A 23,536-nucleotide genomic window follows, 5' to 3' on the forward strand; every position below is an offset into this window, starting at 1 on the left:
ATGCATTACTGTCTCATTATGGGAAGGATATAGAAGCAATGGAAAAGGTGCAGCTTCACAATAATGCTGCCCCTAAGGGACATTTTCAGTTTGAAGACAGGCTTAAGAAGTTGGGACTTCTTTCACTGCAGTTGGGAAGGTTAACACTAATGTGTGAGATTTCCCTGATCTGGGAGTGTGGAGACTGGGTAGGAAAAGTAGTGGAGTGCTCAATACAGGTAATCCTGATCCCGTGCTGAGCACTAAGAATTGAATACTTTAGTGGGTGTTCAGTAATGGTCAGGTGTGTTCCTCTGGGACTTGAAAGCAGATTAAACAGAGAGTCCCTCCTCTGCCCCTGTGGAGTTTCTCTATCCTCTCTCCAGTAGGCAGTCCTACGATGGTCTTATTCGAGTGGACTGCAGGGAACAGCAGACAGGCAGTTCTCCTGGTGATTATGGACCATCCAAATGTTGACAAACTGATGGCATTGTGGACCCTACACATCAGTTATTGGACACAATGCTCCTTGGAACAGAAAGCTTAATGTGCAGAAGCTGTCCATGACCTGGTAAGCCGATGTGACAACGTGTTGCTGGCTGGTGTGCGACTGACTTCACAAAGCACCACCTGATAACGGATTCACCACTGGAGTGTAGAGCCTCATGGACAACATCCTGCATTGTGAATGAGAAACCAGTGAATAAGAAACCAATGCTAATGTGTTGACAGAGGTCGCCGTCTGCTCTTTCGCCCAGCACTGACACAACACGATAAGGAAACTTAGAGTTGGGGAAGGGACTGCCGTGAGGATCAGTATTAGAAACGTTGTCCTTCTGAAAAGATTCATTGTTTTTTAACGTTCTCTCCAGGGAGGAAAACTCTTGCCTCGACACGATCCACAACGTTCCATTGATGCAAACGGGAACCTCCAGATCCCATCTCCGTCGTCAGGCGACTCTGGAGTCTACACCTGCACTGCGACCAACGTAGCGGGATTTGCCAGCAGAGAAATGCAGCTGTTTGTTCACAGTAAGGAACACGGTGATGTTACAGTGAGACTTATATACACACCCAGACCTGTCTAAAACTATATAAATCCCTCAGCGAAGGACTGGCTGAGGGGGAGTGGTCTTGCAGGGTAGGGGGTTGTCTTGGGGGTGGGGCGTTGGGTTTGGGGTTGGGGGAGGGGGGCGAATAGTAGATTAAAGTTTCCAAACTCTGAAGCCCCAACCCAAACCCATCTCCAGTGCACCCACGTCAGCTTCTAATAGAGGTGAGTTCAGGGGGTGGGTGCACCTAACCTGCTCTCTCAGAGGTGTGTCAGTTATTTAAATACGTAAATAAGGTTCAGTGCCTCAAATATTACTCTTCCCTTTTAATGGCTGAGGGATGCTGCTCTCAGGATTTGGGAAGCCCATCAGCTTCAGGGAGGGGATGAAAGGTCGGCTTCAGAGGTGTCTGCCTTTCCAGCACTGCTTGTGGGTCAGGAGGATCTGGAGTTCTTCCCTTTGGTCCCACCCACTCTCCCCCTCAAGCAAGCCTGCTGTGATTGGCCTCTCTACCTGTGAGCCAACACCGCTTCCCCCCCTCCCCCAAACTCACCATGTCCTCAACCCGCCTGCAAACACCCTCTGCCTCCCTCCGGCCGCTGCTCACGGCCACTCCCCTTATCGCTCCGACACTGACTCAGCATGAGTACAAAACTCACAGATCAAAATGAATGGGATGAACGGAAATCCTCATGGATTTAATATAACTGCGGAAAATGCCGCCATTAAGTACTTGGCCTGATTTTGAACTTTACTTCCCTCCGCAGCGAAACCAAAGATTTACGGAGTGAACCCTGATAATCTGGACGAGCCAATCAAAATCACTGCCACGGCTGGGATGGAGGTGACGCTACCCTGTGAGGTTCAGGGCTCCCCTCCTCCCATCATCAGGTGGAAGAAAGACGCCCGCCTCGTGCCACTTATATCGGCCAGGTAATCTATCTGTTCAGTCAGTGAAGAGTTCTCGCTCACACAGCAGCAAGTTCCTCACTCAAAGTCAAAGAACGGCAAGTTTACTGGCACAATGATGGCTTTCATTACAATGTTTGTGTTGGTTGCGTTGGTCGGAGTCTTGTGTTTGAGTCAATATGTCAGAGATTCAAGTCACATAATGGATTTAAGTGTATAATCTAAATTGGCACTTTAGTGGGGTTAAAGGAGGGAGTGTTACTTCGGGATGTGGCCTAAAGCACGACTCTTTAAACTGAGGCCCCATCTGCCTGCTGAAGTGGATAGAAAAAGTTCTGTGATACTATTCTAAGAACGGGGGGTTCTCCTGGTCCCTTGGCCAACATTCAACCCTTAACCTGAGGGGCACGGTTGAGAAGGCGGAGCCGGTATGGGAATTGAACCCGCGCTGCTGGCCTCGTCTGCATCACAAACTAGCTGTCCAGGCACGGGTCGTAAACATTATCATCAAAACAGGTCACCTGACAATTCACTCATTTCCTGTTTGTGGGATCTCGTTGCCCCCAAATGGCCCATGTTCCTGCTGACATAATGTAGCGCACAAAGACTCCGAGAGACGAATAGAGTGAAGTCGATGAGGCTTTATCAAGCGTGACTGTTTCCCCCGCAGTTCAGTAGTAGACTACCTGCGGGGGAGGGCTCCAGGTACTTATACTCCGCCTTCAGGGCGGAGCTAGAGGTCAACGTCCAACCAGGACCCGGGATCTGTCAGCCAATGACATCATGACTTCACAGTCCCACATGACCCCTAATGCATACTACCACACATAATAACAGCGCCTGTGTTTCCTAAGTAAGTGAAGAACACTTTGCAAACTCCTGGGGGTGTGGAAGACACCCTTGCGTCACTCCCCAAATTTTCTCGTGCCCTCTTCTAATGGCTATGGGTGCGATTTAATGGCCCTCGTCTCGCCTGATTTGGTGACATAACAAGGCCGTTGAATCTCGCTAGGGGCCTCTCACTGGATTTGCGATGCTTGAGATGTCTCGCGAGATTCAACCGAACGTTGCGCGATCCAGATTAACATATTTAATGGCTCATTTAATTATATCTGAGCCTTATTCTCCTGGGGACCGGGGAACTAACGGCCTCACCTTGGACACGTCACCATGGTGCCATTTAGCACTAGTCCAAATTAAACGTGGACAAATCGTAATGGTACCGAAGGGGCCATTAGAGATCCTTGTTTGGTTGGGCTCTGTGAAGGGTGGTATTCTGGCACTCCTGTTGGCACCTTGTGCCAAGGATTGGGCTACTGGGTGCCTTGCCCTTAATTGGTGGGTATAGAGGGGCTTGAGGACCCCCTAAGAGGTAAGTTGGGTGCAGTTGGGGTCTGGATGTCTTAGTGGGGTAGCTGAGGGGGTTGGAAGGATCGTGGCGGCCAATCCGCCAATGTCTAAAGTGTGGCCTCGGCGTGGCATTCCTCACTGAGTTAGCACTGCCGCCTCACAGCGCCGAGGTCCCAGGTTCGATCCCGGCCCCGGGTCACTGTCCGTGTGGAGTTTGCACATTCTCCCCGTATCTGTGTGGGTCTCACCCCCACAGCCCAAAGATGTGCAGGGTAGGTGGATTGGCCACGCTAAATTGCCCCTGAATTTGGGAAAAAAATAATTGGGTAGCCTAAATTTATTTTTAAACAACCCAGCGAAGTCCCGTTAAATAGCGGTGTCGTTCTCGCTGAGGAACATCCCACTGTACGTGCCCGAAACACGATTCTGTTTTTGTCCGGTTAAATCGTGCTCTAAATGATATTCTGCAGCTGCAGTAATTCACTGAGTATTGAAAGATTGAGTGCTGTCCGCTGGTAAAGTTAAAATATATGTAGTGAAAGCAAACTAATTATTGTGCCCCGTCAGGATGTGATACAGAAATTAACTTATTCAATGGTTGGGATAAACGTGAAATGTATGATTGAGAACTTTACCTCAGGATATCAGAGACAGGCCCTGGAAAAGGCTTTGCCGTGAAAATTCAGAAACAAACCGACACAGACTACACCAGCAATACTTTCTCTGAAGGCTATGTTGCCTACCTGGTGCCAGGGTTTAAGACATGTGCTCAGGGCTGGAGAGGAATTTGCAGTGGGAGGGGAAGGATCCAGTTGTCGTGGTCTACGTGGGTACCAACGACATGCGTAGGACTAAGGACGAGGTCCTCCCGAGGGAGTACGAGTGGCTATGGACTAAATTAAAAAGCAGAACCACAAGGTTAATAATCCCTGGATTACTTCATGAGCCACAAGCAAATTGACACAGGGTAAATGAGATTAGAGATTTGGAAGCATGTCTCAAAGATTGGTGTGGGAGAAATGGGTGTTGATTCATGAGGCATTGGTACCAATACAGGGGAAAGACAAAGCTGTTCCATTGGGATAACCTTTAACTGGATCCTGCTGGGACCAGTGTCCTGGCGAATTGTATAACTAGAGCTATAGAGATGAAATATCAGAGTGGGAGTAGACAGCGAACAAGCGAGCATGCGTGTGTGTGACACACTGACTCTCAGTAACAAGATCATAAAGAATAGGAGCAGGTGTGGGCCACTCTGCCCATCAAATCTGCTCCGTCCTTTGGTAAGACCATTGTGTTTGACCTGATTGCGGACTTAATTCCACTTTCCTGTCCATTGCCTTGTGTGAACCTTCCTTACTTCGAGCTCAAAATTCTGACTAACATTAGGCGGGATTTAGCTAAAACAAAAAGAGCCCATTCTGGGCAGGATCCAGATCGCTACCATCGCGGCGTAATGACCATTGGGAATCCCGGGGGGGAGACCTCTTCCGGAGTCTACCGGCTGGTCCCACCCCAATTCCAGTGGAACGCGGCAGGAAAATCTCGCCCATCGTGTCGTAGTCTGAAGTGGACTTGCAGTTTATTTGAATGTAATGAGAAATGAGCTGCACTCTGGCTCACTGTCAAACGCACACAGCACCCACAGGATTAGACAAAGTTGGCCAAAGTGAAGAAATGGATCAAGTGCCCTTTTCAGCAACATTTGAGGTGATCAACTGTAAAATACCAATCTGTGCAACCAGAAAAAATGGCGATTGAGCTCATACAGTTGGAGTTATGTGGAAAAGTTCTGCAATGACTAGGAGAACATTTCAAGAGCACAATATTTTTGGAATTTCATGCACTCTTGGGACTCCTTGCTCAGTGATGCAGACAATGTCAGCGAAGGGTGTTGAATGTTACAACACAGGTGATTGGAGCCCGAGTGGTTGTAACCATTAAAACACTGAAATTGAATGATTTTCATTGTGCTTCAAAGTTACGAGAGCTGATTTCCCCGACTGGATTCTCCTCGTAGGAGGTAGGTTGCTCTGCCTTCAGAAGCCAAGGCCCTCAGCTCTGGGATTCAATGAAGTTCAATGAACACTTCAATGAAGTTCCTTGTGTGGCTGGTTGTAAAAGTCTGCCTGAGAATCCTCCTGTAGGGCGTTTTACAACATTGAAGGCACGATACAAATGAAGGCTGACGCTATCACGAGATGGCACAGGATTCTCCCGATGCTGACCCGACTTAGGTGTCGACCTGAGTGGCGATTGGAGACCAGGCATTTTCCCCAGATCCGGCGTAAAGGAGTCCAGCTGGGTCTGTTCTTGGGCACCACTTCACCAGGAGTGTTGTCAGAGGGGGCATGGGCAAGTTGCCTTTGAGCTATCTAAAGGGAGGGACAGAACATAACGAAAATCAGAAGGGAAGAAAATAATGTAAACAAAATAACATCTGTTGATTTAAAATGTCTTGTTACAGTTCATTTTGTCACTAAGCATAATGACCCGAACAATGCCAGGTTTGACTGTAATTAGAAAACATGATCTGTGGTTTTGTTAAAAGTGGGGAGAGGTTTCCGGAATTGGCAGAGTTGATGTGGCTATGATCTGTATTGTCTACAGTAGGTTGTCAAGCTTGCATAGATCCTGAAAAATGCTCTCTGATGTATAAGAATGGAAAAAATCTGAGCTAAAGAGGAACAGATGTTTGGGCAGGGGATATGTAACTTGGAACGGATATGCAACTTAAGCCTCGTGTGCTGCTTTACGTGACTTTAGGGGACTTTAATGTGATGCTTCTGTGGACTGGATTTTACTTTAATGGTTAACAACAATTATTTAATTGTTATTGCAGTGCGTGTTGTGTTTGTTACGGTGCAGTATCCTGCTCTGTGGGAAATAGGGCATCACACACCATCACCGAGTGAAAATTGCCCATTCAATAACAAATTAGGTGACAGTTTTGGCATGTGGCTTTCGCAAATAAGGAACCATTTAAGGGAGGTGGTGGAGTAGTGGTATTGTCACTGGAGTAGTAATCCAGAGACCCAGGGCAATACTCTGGGGACATGGGTTTGAATCCCACCATGGCAGATGGTGAAATTTGAATTAAATAAATCTAATGAAATGAAACGATTGTCTGGAAAACCCACCTTAGGGAAGGAAATCTGCCATCCTTACCTGGTCTGGCCTACATGTGGCTCCCTCCAGATACACAGCAATTGACTCTCAATGCCCTCTGAAATGGAGAGCATTTAGGGATGGACAATAAATACCGACCCAGCCTGCAAAGCTCACGTCCTGTAAAATAATTTTTAAAAGGTCCTTTTTGCTCTCTATGTCCCTTACCTGTCTGGATTGTAACATTTACACGTATATTGTGCTGAGCACTGCATGTCCAAATTTAGTTAAGGTAAATAAATACCCTTTCAGGATGTTCCAGCATGCAACAAGGTGACACTAACTTCAACCTGAGTCTTTGAGAGTTGCGCATTAACATGCTGGAATCCTGGCTTTTCTTCCAAATCTCCTCTCGCATTCAATCGCAGAACTTCATCTCCCGCCTCTTACGACAGTTTGCGGCTCGTAAAAAGAGCGGGAAAGTCCTGTTCACAAATGCCATTGATGAAGAACGGAGCATGGATCCAGATGATCAAACACTGCCCTGACATCTGGAATATCATGGGAGGAATGCAAGAGGTTGACTTTGAATGACTTTAGATTAACGAGTCAGACTCCCATGTTGCTGTACACAAGAGAGTCGTGGCAACGTGAGGTCTTCAAGTCAGAGGGTGGAAAATAATTGGACGTGCGCTGAGGTGCTGCTGCAGATTTAAGGGGTGTGAATAAGACAGGAGGAGATGCAATAGAGTGGCACAGGAGGGGGAATGTGGAATGAGACAGATGGAGTGGGGAAAATTCAGTTAGAACGTGGCCCGAGGAGGGTGGAAAGATGGAGAACTTAAATTTTCCAGGGAATTGCAAGAGCGAGGTTGGAGGTTAAAAGCAGTCACTGCACCACTGGACCTAGTGACGTAAGTACTTTTTTAGTAGGGAGGGGAGTAGTGACCGGGAAGAGATGGGAGAGAATGGAGGTGGTTGTGTGTTGGGAAGTGGGTGGTTGAGAAGGGAAGGAAAGAGACTTCGGCAAGTGTGAGAGAAAATGGGGAGGAAGAAAGTTGAAAATAGAAAAAAGGATTAAGCTGGTGTTGGAGGTGGTGGTGGTGGTTCTGGGGGTGGTGGGGTTTAGGGACGTGAGAAGAAGGAGAATTTGAGAAGTGAATGGGCAGAGAGGCTGGAGAACGGGAATAGACATGGGGCAGGGAGAATGTGAGAAGATGCAGAGGGGGGCAAAATGACAGGGGGTAAGAAAAAGGGGAAGCACCCATTTAAGAAGCAACTTTACCTTGTGCCTTTGGGTATGTAAGGCCAGAAACTAGACTAGACCTTAAATACTGTGGCTGCAAAAGCAAATCAGATTCTGGGGATTGCACTGTGAGTAACTCATCTCTTGACTCCCCAAACCCGGTTCAACTTCTACAAAGTGCAAATTTAATTTTTTAACTAATCTTTATTGTCACAAGTAGGCATACGTTAAAACTGCAATGAAGTTACTGTGAAAAGCCCCTAGTCGCCACATTCTGGCACCTATTCTGGCACCTAGTAATCTCAGGATTGCTACCAGTGCCACGAGCTAGTCAGAGTAGGAATGTCAGGATAGATAGGATGAATGCGTGGCTCGAGAGATGGTGCAAGAGGGAGGGATTGAAATTCATGGGGCATTGGAACCGGTTTTGGGGAGGTGGGATCAGTACAAACCGGACGGTCTGCACCTGGGCAGGACTGGAACCGATGTCCTAGGGGGGTGTTTGCTAGAGCTGTTGGGGAGAGTTTAAACTAATGTGGCAGGGGAATGGGAACCAATGCAGGAAGTTGGAAAGTAGTAAAACAGGGACAGAAACAAAAGGCAGTAAGGGGGAAAGTGTAAGGCAGAGAAGCCATAGTCAAAAATCAAAAAGGGTGACAGTATAAGGTACAGTGACTGAGGGGAGCTCAGTGAATAGGACCAGGAACACTAAAAGGAATAAAACGGGAAGTGAAAACATTAATGGTAAGCGACGCGGCAGGTTGTTACATGAAGACATGGGTTCAACGACAAGGAAAATTAGGAGAAAGGTTAAGAGGAAATATAACTTAGGAGAGGTTACTGATCGAGGTGTTAAGATTCAGAACAGAGGTAAAAAAAAGCCAGCATAAGTGTACTTTACCTGAATGCTCGTAGTATTCAGAATAAGGTAAATGAGTTGATGGCGCAAATCATCGTGACTGACTATGATTTAGTAGCCATTACTGAAACATGGTTAAAGGATGGTCACGACTGGGAGTTAAATATCCGAGGGTATCAAACTATTCGGAAGGACAGAGTGGATGGTAAGGGAGGTAGTGTAGCTCTGTTATTTAAGGATGACACCCGGGCAACAGTAAGGGATGACATCGGTGCTATGGAGGATAAGGTTGAATCCATTTGGATGGAAATCAGGAATAGTAAGGCGAAAAAGTCACTGATAGGAATAGTCTATAGGCCACCAAATAGTAACATTATGGTGGGGCAGGCAATAAACAAAGAAATAACTGATGCATGTAGAAATGGTACAGCAGTTATCATGGGGGATTTTAATCTACATGTCGATTGGTTTAACCAGGTCAGTAAAGGCAGCCTTGAGGAGGAGTTTATAGAATGTATCCGCGATAGTTTCCTAGAACAGTACGTAATGGAACCTACGAGGGAACAAGCGGTCCTAGATCTAGTCCTGTGTAATGAGACAGGATTGATTCAGGATCTCATAGTTAGGGATCCTCTCGGAAGGAGTGATCACAATATGGTGGAATTTAAAATACAGATGGAGGGTGAGAAGGTAAAATCAAGCACTAGTGTTTTGTGCTTAAACAAAGGAGATTACAATGGGATGAGAGAAGAACTAGCTAAGGTAGACTGGGAGCAAAGACTTTATGGTGAAACAGTTGAGGAACAGTGGAGAACCTTCCAAGCGATTTTTCACAGTGCCCAGCAAAGGTTTATAGCAACAAAAAGGAAGGACGGTAGAAAGAGGGAAAATCGACCGTGGATATCTAAGGAAATAAGGGAGAGTATCAAATTGAAGGAAAAAGCATACAAAGTAGCAAAGATTAGTGGGAGACTAGAGGACTGGGAAACCTTTAGGGGGCAACAGAAAGCTACTAAAAAAGCTATAAAGAACAGTAAGATAGATTATGAGAGTAAACTTGCTCAGAATATAAAAACAGATAGTAAAAGTTTCTACAAATATATAAAACAAAAAAGAGTGGCTAAGGTAAATATTGGTCCTTTAGAGGATGAGAAGGGAGATTTAATAATGGGAGATGAGGAAATGGCTGAGGAACTGAACAGGTTTTTTGGGTCGGTCTTCACAGTGGAAGACACAAATAACATGCCAGTGACTGATGGAAATGAGGCTCTGACAGGTGAGGACCTTGAGAGGATCACTAAAGAGGTAGTGATGGGCCAGCTAATGGGGCTAAAGGTAGACAAGTCTCCTGGCCCTGATGGAATGCATCCTAGAGTGCTAAAAGAGATGGCTAGGGAAATTGCAAATGCACTAGTGATAATTTACCAAAATTCACTAGACTCTGGGGTGGTCCCGGCGGATTGGAAATTAGCAAGCGTGACACCACTGTTTAAAAAAGTAGGTAGGCAGAAAGCGGGTAATTATAGGCCAGTGAGCTTAACTTCGGTAGTAGGGAAGATGCTGGAATCTATCATCAAGGAAGAAATAGCGAGGCATCTGGATGGAAATTGTCCCATTGGGCAGACGCAGCATGGATTCATAAAGGGCAGGTCGTGCCTAACTAATTTTGTGGAATTTTTTGAGGACATTACCAGTGCGGTAGATAACAGGGAGCCAATGGATGTGGTATATCTGGATTTCCAGAAAGCCTTTGACAAGGTGCCACACAAAAGGTTGTTGCATAAGATAAAGATGCATGGTATTAAGGGGAAAGTAGTAGCATGGATAAAGGATTGGTTAATTAATAGAAAGCAAAGAGTGGGGATTAATGGGTGTTTCTCTGGTTGGCAATCAGTAGCTAGTGGTGTTCCTCAGGGATCAGTGTTGGGCCCACAACTGTTCACAATTTACATAGATGATTTGGAGTTGGGGACCAAGGGCAATGTGTCCAAGTTTGCAGACGACACTAAGATAAGTGGTAAAGCAAAAAGTGCATTATCCATTTTTTGGTAGGAATAACAGCAAAAGGGATTATTATTGAAATGATAAAATATTAAAACATGCTGTTGTGCAGAGAGACCTGGGTGTGCTAATGCATGAATTGCAAAAAGTTTGTTTACAGGTGCAACAGGTGATTAAGAATCCAAATGGAATTTTGTCCTTCATTGCTAGAGGGATGGAGTTTAAGACTAGGGAGGTTATGCTGCAATTGTATAAGGTGTTAGTGAGGCTACACCTGGAGTATTGTGTTCAGTTTTGGTCTCCTTACTTGAGAAAGGACGTACTGGCACTGGAGGGTGTGCAGAGGAGATTCACTAGGTTAATCCCAGAGCTGAAGGGGTTGGATTACGAGGAGAGGTTGAGTAGACTGGGACTGTACTCGTTGGAATTGAGAAGGATGAGGGAGGATCTTATAGAAACATATAAAATTATGAAGGGAATAGATAGGATGGATGCGGGCAGGTTGTTTCCACTGGCGGGTGAAAGCAGAACTAGGGGCATAGCCATAAAATAAGGGGAAGTAGATTTAGGACTGAGTTTAGGGTTGTGAATCTATGGAATTCCTTGCCCAGTGAAGCAGTAGAGGATCCGTCATTAAATGTTTTTAAGATAAAGATAGATAGTTTTTTGAAGAATAAAGGGATTAAGGGTTATGGTGTTTGGGCCGGAAAGTGGAGCTGAGTCCACAAAAGATCAGCCATGATCTCATTGAATGGTGGAGCAGGCTCGAGGGGCCAGATGGCCTACTCCTGCTCCTAGTTCTTATGTTCTTATTCGGGTACACAGAATGAGAATTCAGAATGTCCAAATTAAGTCTTTCGGGACTTGAGACAGGAAACCGGAGCACCCGGAGGAAAGCCACGCAGACACGGGGAGACGTGCATTCTGCAGACAGTGACCCAAGCTGGGAATCGAACCTGGAACCCTGGCACTGTGAAGCCATTTTGCTAACCACTATGCTACCGTGCTGCCAATATGAGGAGCATGATGGAATACTTGCCACATGCCAGGATGTGTGCAGTTTCATCAAAACGCAAGGAACTCAGCACCATCCAAGCTAAGCAGTCATCCAACACCATCCAAAATAATGAGTCCACGTGATTGGCACCCTATGCATCACTTTCAACATTCATTTCCTTCCCACCGACGCACAGTGGCAGCCGTGTGTATCATCGACAAAATGCACTGCAGGAACTCACCAAGGCTCCTTTGAAACTTGCCACCTCTAGATGGACAAGGACAGAAGACAAATGGGGACACCACCCCTTGCAAGTTCCCCTCTGAGCCACTCACCATCCTGACTTGGAAAGTATTGTCATTCCTTAACAGCCGTTGGGTTACAATCCTGGACCTCCCTCCCTAACAGCACTGTGGGTGTACCTACGCCACATGAGCAGCACCGGTTCAAGAGGCTGTTGACCACCACCTTCTCAAGGGCACGTAGGGATGGTCAAAAAGTGCTGGCCTAGCCAAGAAGCACACATCCCACGAACACCCTAGGAGGCTGAAGTGGGTGACTATTAACACAACACAAGCTGAAGACCTCCTTGTGTTGTGAACCTTAATATCTGACACTATGCTGTTCGAAGGTCTGGACCAGCCGATGACATTCACTCATCAGACAGTGTGAGGAGGGTATGTCTGAAATGCAGCTTATGACGCAAACTCTCCTAACAGCTGCTACATAGATTTGACAGTAAAATTGGAGACAGACTAATGCTTCCAGAATTTCAGGCTTGGATGTGATTCTCCTCATTTGTTACTACTCTATAGGTTTATTGTTAGGCACCAGTCTTGGCGAGCATGCCTCCCACCCATTCCCCTCAATCATTCAGGTCCTGGCATTCTGTTGAGGTTGCTTTTGTAACCCGCCAATTTCTGCATCTGTTAAGCATTTTTAGTAGGAAGCGCAGTGGAGGCAGATTCAAATTGCCAATCAATTTAGCAAAACAATGGAAAACATTACAACAAGAGTGACTGGAGCCCGGGCAAACACTTGATAGCGCAGAAGCGGACAGTGCACTAGTGTATCTCTAACCAAAATGGCATGATAAGGCTTCGAAGGTCCTTCAACGAAGGAGTGTCTTGCAAGGCAATTCAGTTCAACTGCCCTTAGTGTTTATGCTCCACATGAACCCCTTCAAACCCTCTCAGCATAACTTTTCCCCCCTCATGTCTTTACTTAGCTTCAATTTAAATGTACCCAAGCTGTTTGCCTCCAGTAACTGACACACACTTCACATGTTAACCACGCTCTGGGTAAGGGGATTTCTCTTGCATTCCCTATTCAATTCATGAAACTGCTGCCTCACAGCGGCAGGGATCCGGGTTTGATTTCAGCCTTGGGTCACTGTCCTTGAGCTTACACGTTCTACCCATATCTGCGTGGGTTTCCTCTGGGTTCTCCGATTTCCTCCCACACTCCAAAGATGTGCAGGTTATGTGGATTGGCCATGCTAAAATGCCCCTTAAGTGTCCAGGGATGTACAGGTTGGATTACAGGGATAGGGCGGGATGGGCGGGGGAGTGGACCTGGGTAGAGTGCTCTTTCGAAATGTCGGTGCAAACTCAAGTGGCCAAATGGCCTCCAACAACGCTGTAGGGATTCTATGATTGACTATTGTGTCTTACATTGTGTTTTGGTATCCCTGCCTTGAATGTATTGGTAATAGGAACAAAGGACATAGGAGTAGGAATCGGCCGTTTGAGCTTGCTCCACCGTTCAGTAATATCATGGTGGATTTTGTTGTGGTCTGCCCCCCCCCCCCCCCCGTAACCCTTGACCACCCTTGTCTATCTGTCTCACTCTGTGTTGAATAAACCAGTGACCAAGCCCCCACTGGTTTCAGGGGAAGAGAGTGCCACTGACTAACGACCCTTTGAGAGAAAATAATTTCTCCTCATTTCCACCTCAAATGATAGACCTCTTAGTCTCAAACCCTGTCTCCTGGTTCTCATCTCTCCACAGTAGAAATGTCCTATCCTACCCTATCAAAACCCCTCAGGATCTTGTATGTTTCAATAAGATCATCTCTCATCCTTCTAAACTCCATACAGGGCCAACCTGTTCAACCTTTCTTCATAGGATAGGTCCCTCATCCTGGGAATGAGTTGACTGAACCTTCTCTGAACTGCTTCTAATGCAATTGTATATATATTTTTTGCAAATAAAAGACCAAACCTGTACACAGTACTCCAGATGTGTTCTCACCCATGCCCCATACAGCTGCAGTAAAACTTCCATGCGTTCATATTCCATTTCCCTTGCACTTAATGCCAACATCTCATTTGCTGTTCTAATCACTTGCTCGACCTGCATACTGACTGTTTGTGATTCATGCACCAGGCCACCTAGATCCCTCTGCACCACAAAGCTCTACAATCTCTTTCCATTTAAAGCCAGCAAGTAAGCAAGTTCACTTTCTCCCACAATGTACTAGTTTTTCTGCCTGCTCGCTTAACCTGTCTACGCTCCTTTGCAGACCCTCTACCTCTTTCTTGATGACTTATTTTCTGACAAATTGTACATTGGAGGTCACGGTGCATTCCGATGGGGTGGAATGGGATTCGTATGGTTTTTAAGCTGCTTTTTCCATTTTTTTTCACAGTTCTCTGTGTTATACTAAGACAGGCAATCTTTTGGTTAACAAAGTGTTTATTCTTCAAGTGCGAGCCTGGACAGTTAGGCCTCAATTCCATTGTTTTTTTTAAAAAATGTATTTTATTACAAACATGTATCAAAACAGGTTACAGCGAATAAACACCCCGGGAAACATACTTCCCAACAATCAACTATACAGTCTGTACAGATTTTTCCCCTTTTTCACCCCCCCCCCCCTCCGCCCACGATGAAGAGCCCCTCAAACACGGTCACAAACATCCTCCACCTTTCCTCAAACCCCCCTGAAGAGCCCCTTAACTCATCCTGTATCTTCTTTAATCGCAGGAAGTCTTGCAGTTCACCCAACCAAATCGCTACCCCCGGTGGTGATGCCGACCGCTATTCCAGCCAAATTCCAAAATTCGCCGTCATGCAATCAGAGAGGCGAAGGCCAAGACATCAGCCTTCCTCCTCTCCATGAGCTCCAGCTTCACTCAGACCCCAAATATCGGCACCTCCTCCTCCACTATCCTGGCTAAGACTGCGAACACTCCTGCCCAGAATCTTCCCCATTTTTCGCAACCCCAAAAGCGCGTGATTCGCTGGCCCCCGCCAACACCTCTCACAGGCATCTGCTACCCCCTGAAAGAACCCACTCATTCTCGTCCGAGTCATATGCACCCTGTACACCACCTTAAACTGTATCAGGCTCTTCCTTGCACATGAAGAGGTCCCGTTTACCCTACGCAGTGCCTCTCAATTCCACAGATGGTAGATCCTGGCATAAGCGCTGAGATCCTCCATCCAGCAACATTTTGGTGGCAACTGGAGTTCACCCAACTGAAAGAAAATGCCAGTGGGCGCTAGAGGAGAGTGGAAACTGCAGCTTTGGTTGTTGGGTCAAAGCAAGGGAGTAGCAAGGCTGCATCAGACAGAAGCTACCAGGGTGCATGTTTCAAAAGGATGCTCATTCCTTCTTTTAAATCAACAGTCATTAAGAAACAGAACCAAAAGTAGGCCGGACCTTACAAAGATGAATACATTTCGGATATAAAGGGTGAAAGAAATTGACAAACTAGCAAAACTAAAAGAACATTGGGCGAGATTCTCCACTCCCGCGCCGGTTGGGAGAATCGCCTGGGCCGCCAAAATTTCCCGGGACGCCAGTCCGACGCCTTCCCGCCATTCTCCCAAGCGGCGGGAACGGCCCCGTCGAGTTCCGCGGGCCGCAGGCCGGAGAATCGCCGGAGACACCCAAAATGGCGATTCTCCGGCACCCCCGCTATTTTCAGGCCCGGATGGGCCGAGCGGCCAGGCCAAAATGGCGGGTTCCCCCCCGGCGCCGTCCACACCTGGTCGCTGCCGTCGTGAACAGCGTGGGAACGCTGGGGGGGCAGCCTGCGGGGACGGGAGGGGGATCCTGCACCTCGGGGTACATCAAATGTGGGATGGCCCGCGATCGGTGCCCACCACGCGCATGCGTGGGTGATGCCAGTTATGCGGCGCCGGCTGCGCCATGTATGCGGCACCGCCTTTACGCGGCGACAAGGCCTGGCGCGTGTAGATGACGCGGCCCCGATCCTAGCCCATTATCGGGCGCTGAATCGGTCGGGATAGGGGCCGTTTCACGCCGGCGTGAATCTCGACGGCATTCACGACGGCGTGGGCACTTCGGCGCGGGAGTGGAGAATCCCGCTGACGGCATCTCCGCGCATGCGCTGTGGAGGGAGTCTCTTCCGCCTCCGCCATGGTGGAGACCGTGGCGAAGGCAGATGGAAAAGAGTGCACCCACGGCATAGGCCCGCCCGCGGATCGGTGGGCCCCGATCGCGGACCAGGCGACCGTGGCGGCGCCCCCCAGGACCCCGGAGCCCGCCCGCACCGCCTTGTCCCGCCGGTAAGGTAGGTGGTTTAATCCAAGCCGGCGGGACAGGCATTCTAGCTGCGGGACTTCGGCCCATCCGGGCCGGAGAATCGCGGGGGGGGGGGGGGGGGGGGGGGGGCGCCAACCGGTGCGGCGCGATTCCAGCCCCCGCCGGATCTCCGGTGCCGGAGAATTCGGCAACCGGCAGCGCCGGGATTCACGCCAGCCCCCGGCGATTCTCCGACCCGGCAGGGGGTCGGAGAATCTCGCCCCTGTTTAGTGCACTTTCCACGGGCGAAATTCTCCTACCCGCCCCGCCACATTTCTGCGCCGACCGGCCGGCGGGAGTCTCCGTAACACCGGCCGGTCAATGGGGTTTCCCATTGTGGGGCACCCCCACGCCGTCGGGAAACCCCCGAGCGCCGGCAGAACGGAGACTCCCGCCGGCGGAGAATGATGCCCCACAGCTCTGGGGTGAAATTGTCCCCCAACGGCGCGATGTCCGCCGACTGGCGCCCAAATCGCGCCAATCAGACGGGCATCGCGCCGCCCCAAAGGTGCGGAATGCTCTGCATCTTTGGGGGCCGAGCCCCAACATTGAGGGGCTAGGCCGACGCCGGGGGGATTTCCGCCCCGCCAGCTGGCGGAAATGCGGCGCATGCGCGGGAGCGTCAGCGGCCGCTGACAGTTTCCCGGCGCATGCGCGGGAGCGTCAGCGGCCGCTGACAGTTTCTCGCACATGCGCAGTGGGGAGAGTCACTTCCGCCTCCGCCATGGTGGAGTCCGTGGCGGAGGCGGAAGGGAAAGAGTGCCCCCACGGCACAGGCCCGCCCGCGGATCGGTTGGCCCCGATCACGGGCCAGGCCACCGTGGGGGCACCCCCCGGGGTCAGATCGCCCCGCGCCCCCCCCAGGACCCTGGAGCCCGCCCACGCTGCCTGGTCCCGCCGGTAAATACCAGGTTTAATTTACGCAGGCGGGACAGGCAATTTCTGGGCGGGACTTCGGCCCATCCGGGCCGGAGAATTGAGCGGGGGGTCCCGCCAACCGGCGCGGCCCGATTCCCGCCCCCGCCCAATCTCCGGTACCGGAGACTTCGGCGGGGGCGGGGGCGGGATTCACGGCGGCCAACGGCCATTCTCCGACCCGGCGGGGGGTCAGAGAATGACGCCCAGGGTCTCCATTCTCTAGAAAGGACATAGGAGCCCCAGGGAAGATTTAGAATGCTGATTCCAGAACTCTGACCTGTTGCTGGGGCAATCTGAACAATTTGGGGAAAGTCCAAGGTTTCTATGCGGGGTCCTGAGGAACAGGCCTCACTCTGCCGGTAGAACTTTTTAAAATATAAATTTAGAGTTCCCAATTCATTTTTTCCAATTAAGAGGCAATTTACCGTGACCAATTCACCTACCCTGCACAACTTTGGGTTGTGGGGGTGAAACCATGGGGAGAATGTGCAAACTCCACACGGACAGTGACCCAGGGCCGTGATCGAACATGGGATCTCGGTGCCGTGAGGCAGCAGAGCTAACCACTGCGCCATCGTGCTGCCCCTCTGGTGGAACTCCTCTGGCCCTAGTTCCTCCTGGTGCCAAGTTCCCTGTGCATACTGGCCTGGGATTAAAGTTACAAGGAGGACCTCAGTTGCATCATAAGACCCTGATGTGCATGTTTAAAGAAGGACCCTCTTGCCTGGTGTTTTTGCTCAAATGTTCAAAGGTGCAGGTTAAATTGGAACCCCTTTCCACAGGAAGGCAGCAAGAGCGAGCAGACAGATTGCTGAGAGGGATTCTCCAGCCCCCAGCTGCGCGTTTCTCGACGACGGGTGGCAGTGTGCCCTAACTGCACAAAATACCTAGAATAAAATGCATCTGAAATTCATAAATTCGGCACAGTTGTCCTGGCAGATATCTGAATTAGTATCTAACACTCCTGCTAAAATAGTGGAGAAGCATTTCAGATTCATTAAACTAACACACTTGTGACAGCTTTAGCTCTGTGGTGGTAGCAGCCCTGCCTCAGAACCATATGCAGCTTTAAGCGCATAACCTAGGCTGCCATGACAATGCAAGATTGAGGGAGGGCTGGGCTGTCATGATGCTGGTTTTTTTTGCATGAGATGCCTTCGCGAGAACATTGCGTGGCATTTTTTAAGAAAGATCAGGGAGTTCTCCCCGTAGCAAGGTTAACATTTACACATCAAACAGAACCAGAATATTTGGTACAGTGGTTAACGCTGCTGCCTCACGGCGCCGAGGTGCAGGTTCGATCCCGGCCCTGGGTCACTGACCGTGTGGAGTTTGCACATTCTCCCTCTGCCTGCGTGGGTCTCGCCCCCACAACCCAGCGTGGGTGGATCGGCCACGCTAAATTACCCCTTAATTGGAAAAATAAATAATTGGGTACTCTAAATTTATATTTTAAAAAAACCCAATAAAGAATATTAGCTCGTTTATCTAATTGTTGAGAGACCTACAATTATGCAAATTGGCTGTATCTGTTTAAGAAAGAAAGAAAATCATTTATATCGCAGCTAATCGCACACAGTGAGCTTTCACGAACAGTGTGATAATGACAAGTTTAATCTGCTTTGGTGAAGGAATAATATTGAACAGGACATTGGGGATAATTCCTCCGTTCTTTGAATAGTGACAGGGGTTCTTTTCACCCATCTGATAGGGCAGAGGGGTTTTACATTTCACCTGAAAAATGACTCACTCTACAGTTAAACTTGTTATTTAACTCAAAGAAAAAAATAGCAGTAATCGGTAAATGATTCTGTCCCCCATCCTAATGACCCAAGCTACAAAACTGCTTAACATTACGGGTGTCATTTATACAACATTATACGGACACATTTATACAAATGTCTTTTAGATTGTGTATTTGATATGGGGCACAGTGGGGCAAGGATTCCTCAGTGTACAATTTACATCATTAAGTCTGTATCCCATTGCAAAGGATTGGTTTAAATTTGGTTACCCACAGCGGCCAGGGGAAATGATGCCACGCTGTGGGTTGAGGGCCCATTAACACAGTCCTATTATAAACATACCCAATGACCTGCCCAATCAGTCACAGTGACCTGCCCAATCAGACACAGAGTGCCTTGTCTGTCGCTGGAATTGACTTGGGTCCATAGACAAATGTTTTTTAGTGAGATCCTGGTTCGCGGGTTCCTGGTGTGCTGCCCCTGGGGAGGAAAGGGGGCTGATGTTCTCACTGGCTGCGTTGCATTTCCTCTGTGCAAGAAGGTGCAGAAATACTTGTTGGTTTCACCTTCTAGTTGGTTGGATCATTGTGAGGGAGACAATTTCTGTTGTGTCCTCAGCTGTCTGCAATCCAGCCTTTAAAACTGATCACTCTAATTTTTCTTTCTTTCCATTGCCAGTTTGCGTTTAGAGTTCAGCTTTTGCAAATGAAAAATCAAACCCCGTTCTGGTTGAATTATCGGACTTTGGCATTTCTAAACCTTGACGCTGAAAAGCTGTTCCTGCTGAATTCCCGAAGTTTGCAAATGGTTCAAAGCTCAAGGGTAAAAAGAAAATCGACCTGATCAGCATTTGGAATATTAGTGAACGAGATGGCGAGTAATTCGGTTTGCCTGACTGCCAAGAGTTGGCTATTGGCTTTGTCACGAGTATTACCCTAAACTGCCTTAATTTCTTCTCCAAATATTTCTCTGCTTCCCTTTCTAAAGCTGCCATAGACTTTGCTTTCGCCACCATTTATGACATGAAAGATATCAGCACTGATGGTTTCTGCTCACATGCTAGTGATGTCCTTTACATTTGTGTTGTTCAAACCTTTTTCCCGGGATCCACGTTAGCCAAACGACTGACTTCCGGGACCCATGCCGACCGACCTTCGGGATCCACGCTGACCGACCTTCGCGATCCACGCCGACCGACCTTGGCGGTCCATGCCGGCCGACCTTCGTGAACCACGTCGGCCGACCTTCGTGATCCACGCCGACCGACCTTCGTGATCCACGCCGACCGACCTTCGCGATCCACGCCGGCCGACCTTCGTGATCCACGCCGACCGACCTTCGCGATCCACGTCGGCCGACCTTCGTGACCCACGCCGACCGACCTTCGCGATCCACGTCGGCCGACCTTCGTGATCCACGCCGACCGACCTTCGCGATCCACGTCGGCCGACCTTCGTGATCCACGCCGACCGACCTTCGCGATCCATGCCGGCCGACCTTCACGATCCACGCCGGCCGACCTTCGCGATCCACGCCGACGGACCTTCGTGATCCACGTCGGCCGACCTTCGCGATCCACGACGGCCGACCTTCGCGATCCACGCAGGCCGACCTTCGCGATCCACGCCGACCGACCTTCACGATCCACGCCGACCGACCTTCGTGATCCACGCTGGCCGACCTTCGCGATCCACGCTGGCCGAACTTCGCGATCCACGCCGACCGACCTTCGCGATCCACGCCGGCCGACCTTCGCGATCCACGCCGACCGACCTTCACGATCCACGCCGACCGACCTTCGCGATCCACGCAGGCCGACCTTCGCGATCCACGCCGGCCGACCTTCGCGATCCACGCCGGCCGACCTTCGCGATCCACGCCGACCGACCTTCGCGATCCACACCGACCGACCTTCGCGATCCACGCCGGCCGACCTTCGCGATCCACGCCGACCGAGCTTCGCGATCCATGCCGGCCGACCTTCGCGATCCACACCGACCGACATTCGTGATCCACGCCGGCCGACCTTCGCGATCCACGCCGGCCGACCTTCGCGATCCACGCCGACCGAGCTTCGCGATCCATGCCGGCCGACCTTCGCGATCCACACCGACCGACATTCGTGATCCACGCCGACCGACCTTCGTGATCCATGCCGGCCGACCTTCGCGATCCACGCCGGCCGACCTTCGCGATCCACACGACCGACCTTCGCGATCCACACCGACCGACCTTCGCGATCCACGCTGGCCGACCTTCGCGATCCACGCTGACCGACCTTCGTGATCCATGCCGACCGACCTTCGCGATCCACGCCGGCCGACCTTCGCGATCCACGCCGGCCGACCTTCGCGATCCACGCCGACCGACCTTCGCGATCCACACCGGCCGACCTTCGCGATCCACGCCGGCCGACCTTCGCGATCCACGCCGACCGACCTTCGCGATCCACGCCGGCTGACCTTCGCGATCCACGCCGACCGAGCTTCGCGATCCATGCCGGCCGACCTCCGCGATCCACACCGACCGACCTTCGCGATCCACGCCGGCCGACCTTCGCGATCCACGCCGACGGACCTTCGCGATCCACACCGACCAACATTCGCGATCCACGCCGGCCGACCTTCGCGATCCAAGCCGGCCGACCTTCGCGATCCACACCGACCGACATTCGCGATCCACGCCGACCGACCTTCGTGATCCACGCTGGCCGACCTTCGCGATCCACGCTGGCCGACCTTCGCGATCCACGCCGACCGACCTTCGCGATCCACGCCGGCCGACCTTCGCGATCCACGCCGACCGACCTTCACGATCCACGCCGACCGACCTTCGCGATCCACGCTGGCCGACCTTCGCGATCCACGCCGGCCGACCTTCGCGATCCACGCCGGCCGACCTTCGCGATCCACGCCGACCGACCTTCGCGATCCACTCCGACCGACCTTCGCGATCCACGCCGGCCGACCTTCGCGATCCACGCCGACCGAGCTTCGCGATCCATGCCGGCCGACCTTCGCGATCCACGCCGGCCGACCTTCGCGATCCACGCCGACGGACCTTCGTGATCCACGTCGGCCGACCTTCGCGATCCACGACGGCCGACCTTCGCGATCCACGACGGCCGACCTTCGCGATCCACGACGACCGACCTTCGCGATCCACGCCGGCCGACCTTCGCGATCCACGCCGACCGACCTTCGCGATCCACGCCGACCGACCTTCGCGATCCACACCGACCGACCTTCGCGATCCACGCCGGCCGACCTTCGCGATCCACGCCGACCGAGCTTCGCGATCCATGCCGGCCGACCTTCGCGATCCACACCGACCGACATTCGTGATCCACGCCGGCCGACCTTCGCGATCCACGCCGACCGACCTTCGTGATCCATGCCGTCCGACCTTCGCGATCCACGCCGGCCGACCTTCGCGATCCACACGACCGACCTTCGCGATCCACACCGACCGACCTTCGCGATCCACGCTGGCCGACCTTCGCGATCCACGCCGACCGACCTTCGAGATCCACGCCGGCCGACCTTCGCGATCCACGCCGGCCGACCTTCGCGATCCACGCCGACCGACCTTCGCGATCCACGCCGGCCGACCTTCGCGATCCACGCCGACCGACCTTCGCGATCCACGCCGACCGACCTTCGCGATCCACGCCGACCGACCTTCGCGATCCACGCCGACCGACCTTCGCGATCCACGCCGACCGAGCTTCGCGATCCATGCCGGCCGACCTTCGCGATCCACGCCGGCTGACCTTCGTGATCCACGCCGGCCGACCTTCGCGATCCACACCGACCGACATTCGTGATCCACGCCGGCCGACCTTCGCGATCCACGCCGACCGACCTTCGTGATCCATGCCGTCCGACCTTCGCGATCCACGCCGGCCGACCTTCGCGATCCACACGACCGACCTTCGCGATCCACACCGACCGACCTTCGCGATCCACGCCGGCCGACCTTCGCGATCCACGCTGACCGACCTTCGTGATCCATGCCGACCGACCTTCGCGATCCACGCCGGCCGACCTTCGCGATCCACGCCGACCGACTTTCGCGATCCACGCAGGCCGACCTTCGCGATCCACACCGACCGACCTTCACGATCCACGCCGGTCGACCTTCGCGATCCACGCCGGCCGACCTTCGCGATCCACGCCGACCGACCTTCGCGATCCACACCGACCGACCTTCGGGATCCAGGCCGGCCGACCTTCGCGATCCACGCCGGCCGACCTTCGCGATCCACACCGACCGACCTTCGCGATCCACGCCGACCGACTTTCGCGATCCACGCCGGCCGACCTTCGCGATCCACGCCGACCGAGCTTCGCGATCCACGCCGACCGACTTTCGCGATCCATGCCGGCCGACCTTCGTGATCCACGCCGGCCGACCTTCGCGATCCACGCCGGCCGACCTTCGCGATCCACGCCGACCGACCTTCATGATCCACGCCGACCGACCTTCGCGATCCACGCAGGCCGACCTTCGCCACACATGCCTTGTTCAGTTACCTTTAAGTGAAAAGGGAGCCTGCTTGGTCCTCGCGATCTCGCTCCAACCAGGTTTACAGAAGGTTTACATCAGGTGAAGGGTTCAGCTGGTTCCTTTGTGCCCTCTTCACCTTTGTGAAAATTGAAAATCCAACCTCGCACATGTCGGTTGTCGTAAAGGGCAATAGCAACAAAATGCTTGTTTTACCCAGCACTGGATAACCCCTGGGAGATGCTACTTCAGAATTCTGACAGCCTCATGGTCTTTGCCATGTTTCTAATGTGGTATCACACATCAGGTAC

General features: G+C 51.3%; 1 protein-coding gene across 1 annotated transcript in view; it reads left to right on the forward strand.

Moving 5' to 3' along the window:
- Positions 1–23,536, forward strand: part of LOC140399244 (hemicentin-1-like) — a 492,970-nt gene that overhangs the window by 171,375 nt on the left and 298,059 nt on the right. Inside the window, 2 exon segments of the mRNA XM_072488667.1 lie at positions 852–1,011; positions 1,799–1,964. Of these exon segments, the coding sequence (XP_072344768.1) occupies positions 852–1,011; positions 1,799–1,964 (326 nt within the window).

Source organism: Scyliorhinus torazame, chromosome 22 (assembly GCF_047496885.1).
Source record: "Scyliorhinus torazame isolate Kashiwa2021f chromosome 22, sScyTor2.1, whole genome shotgun sequence".
NCBI classification, from domain to species: Eukaryota; Metazoa; Chordata; class Chondrichthyes; order Carcharhiniformes; family Scyliorhinidae; genus Scyliorhinus; species Scyliorhinus torazame.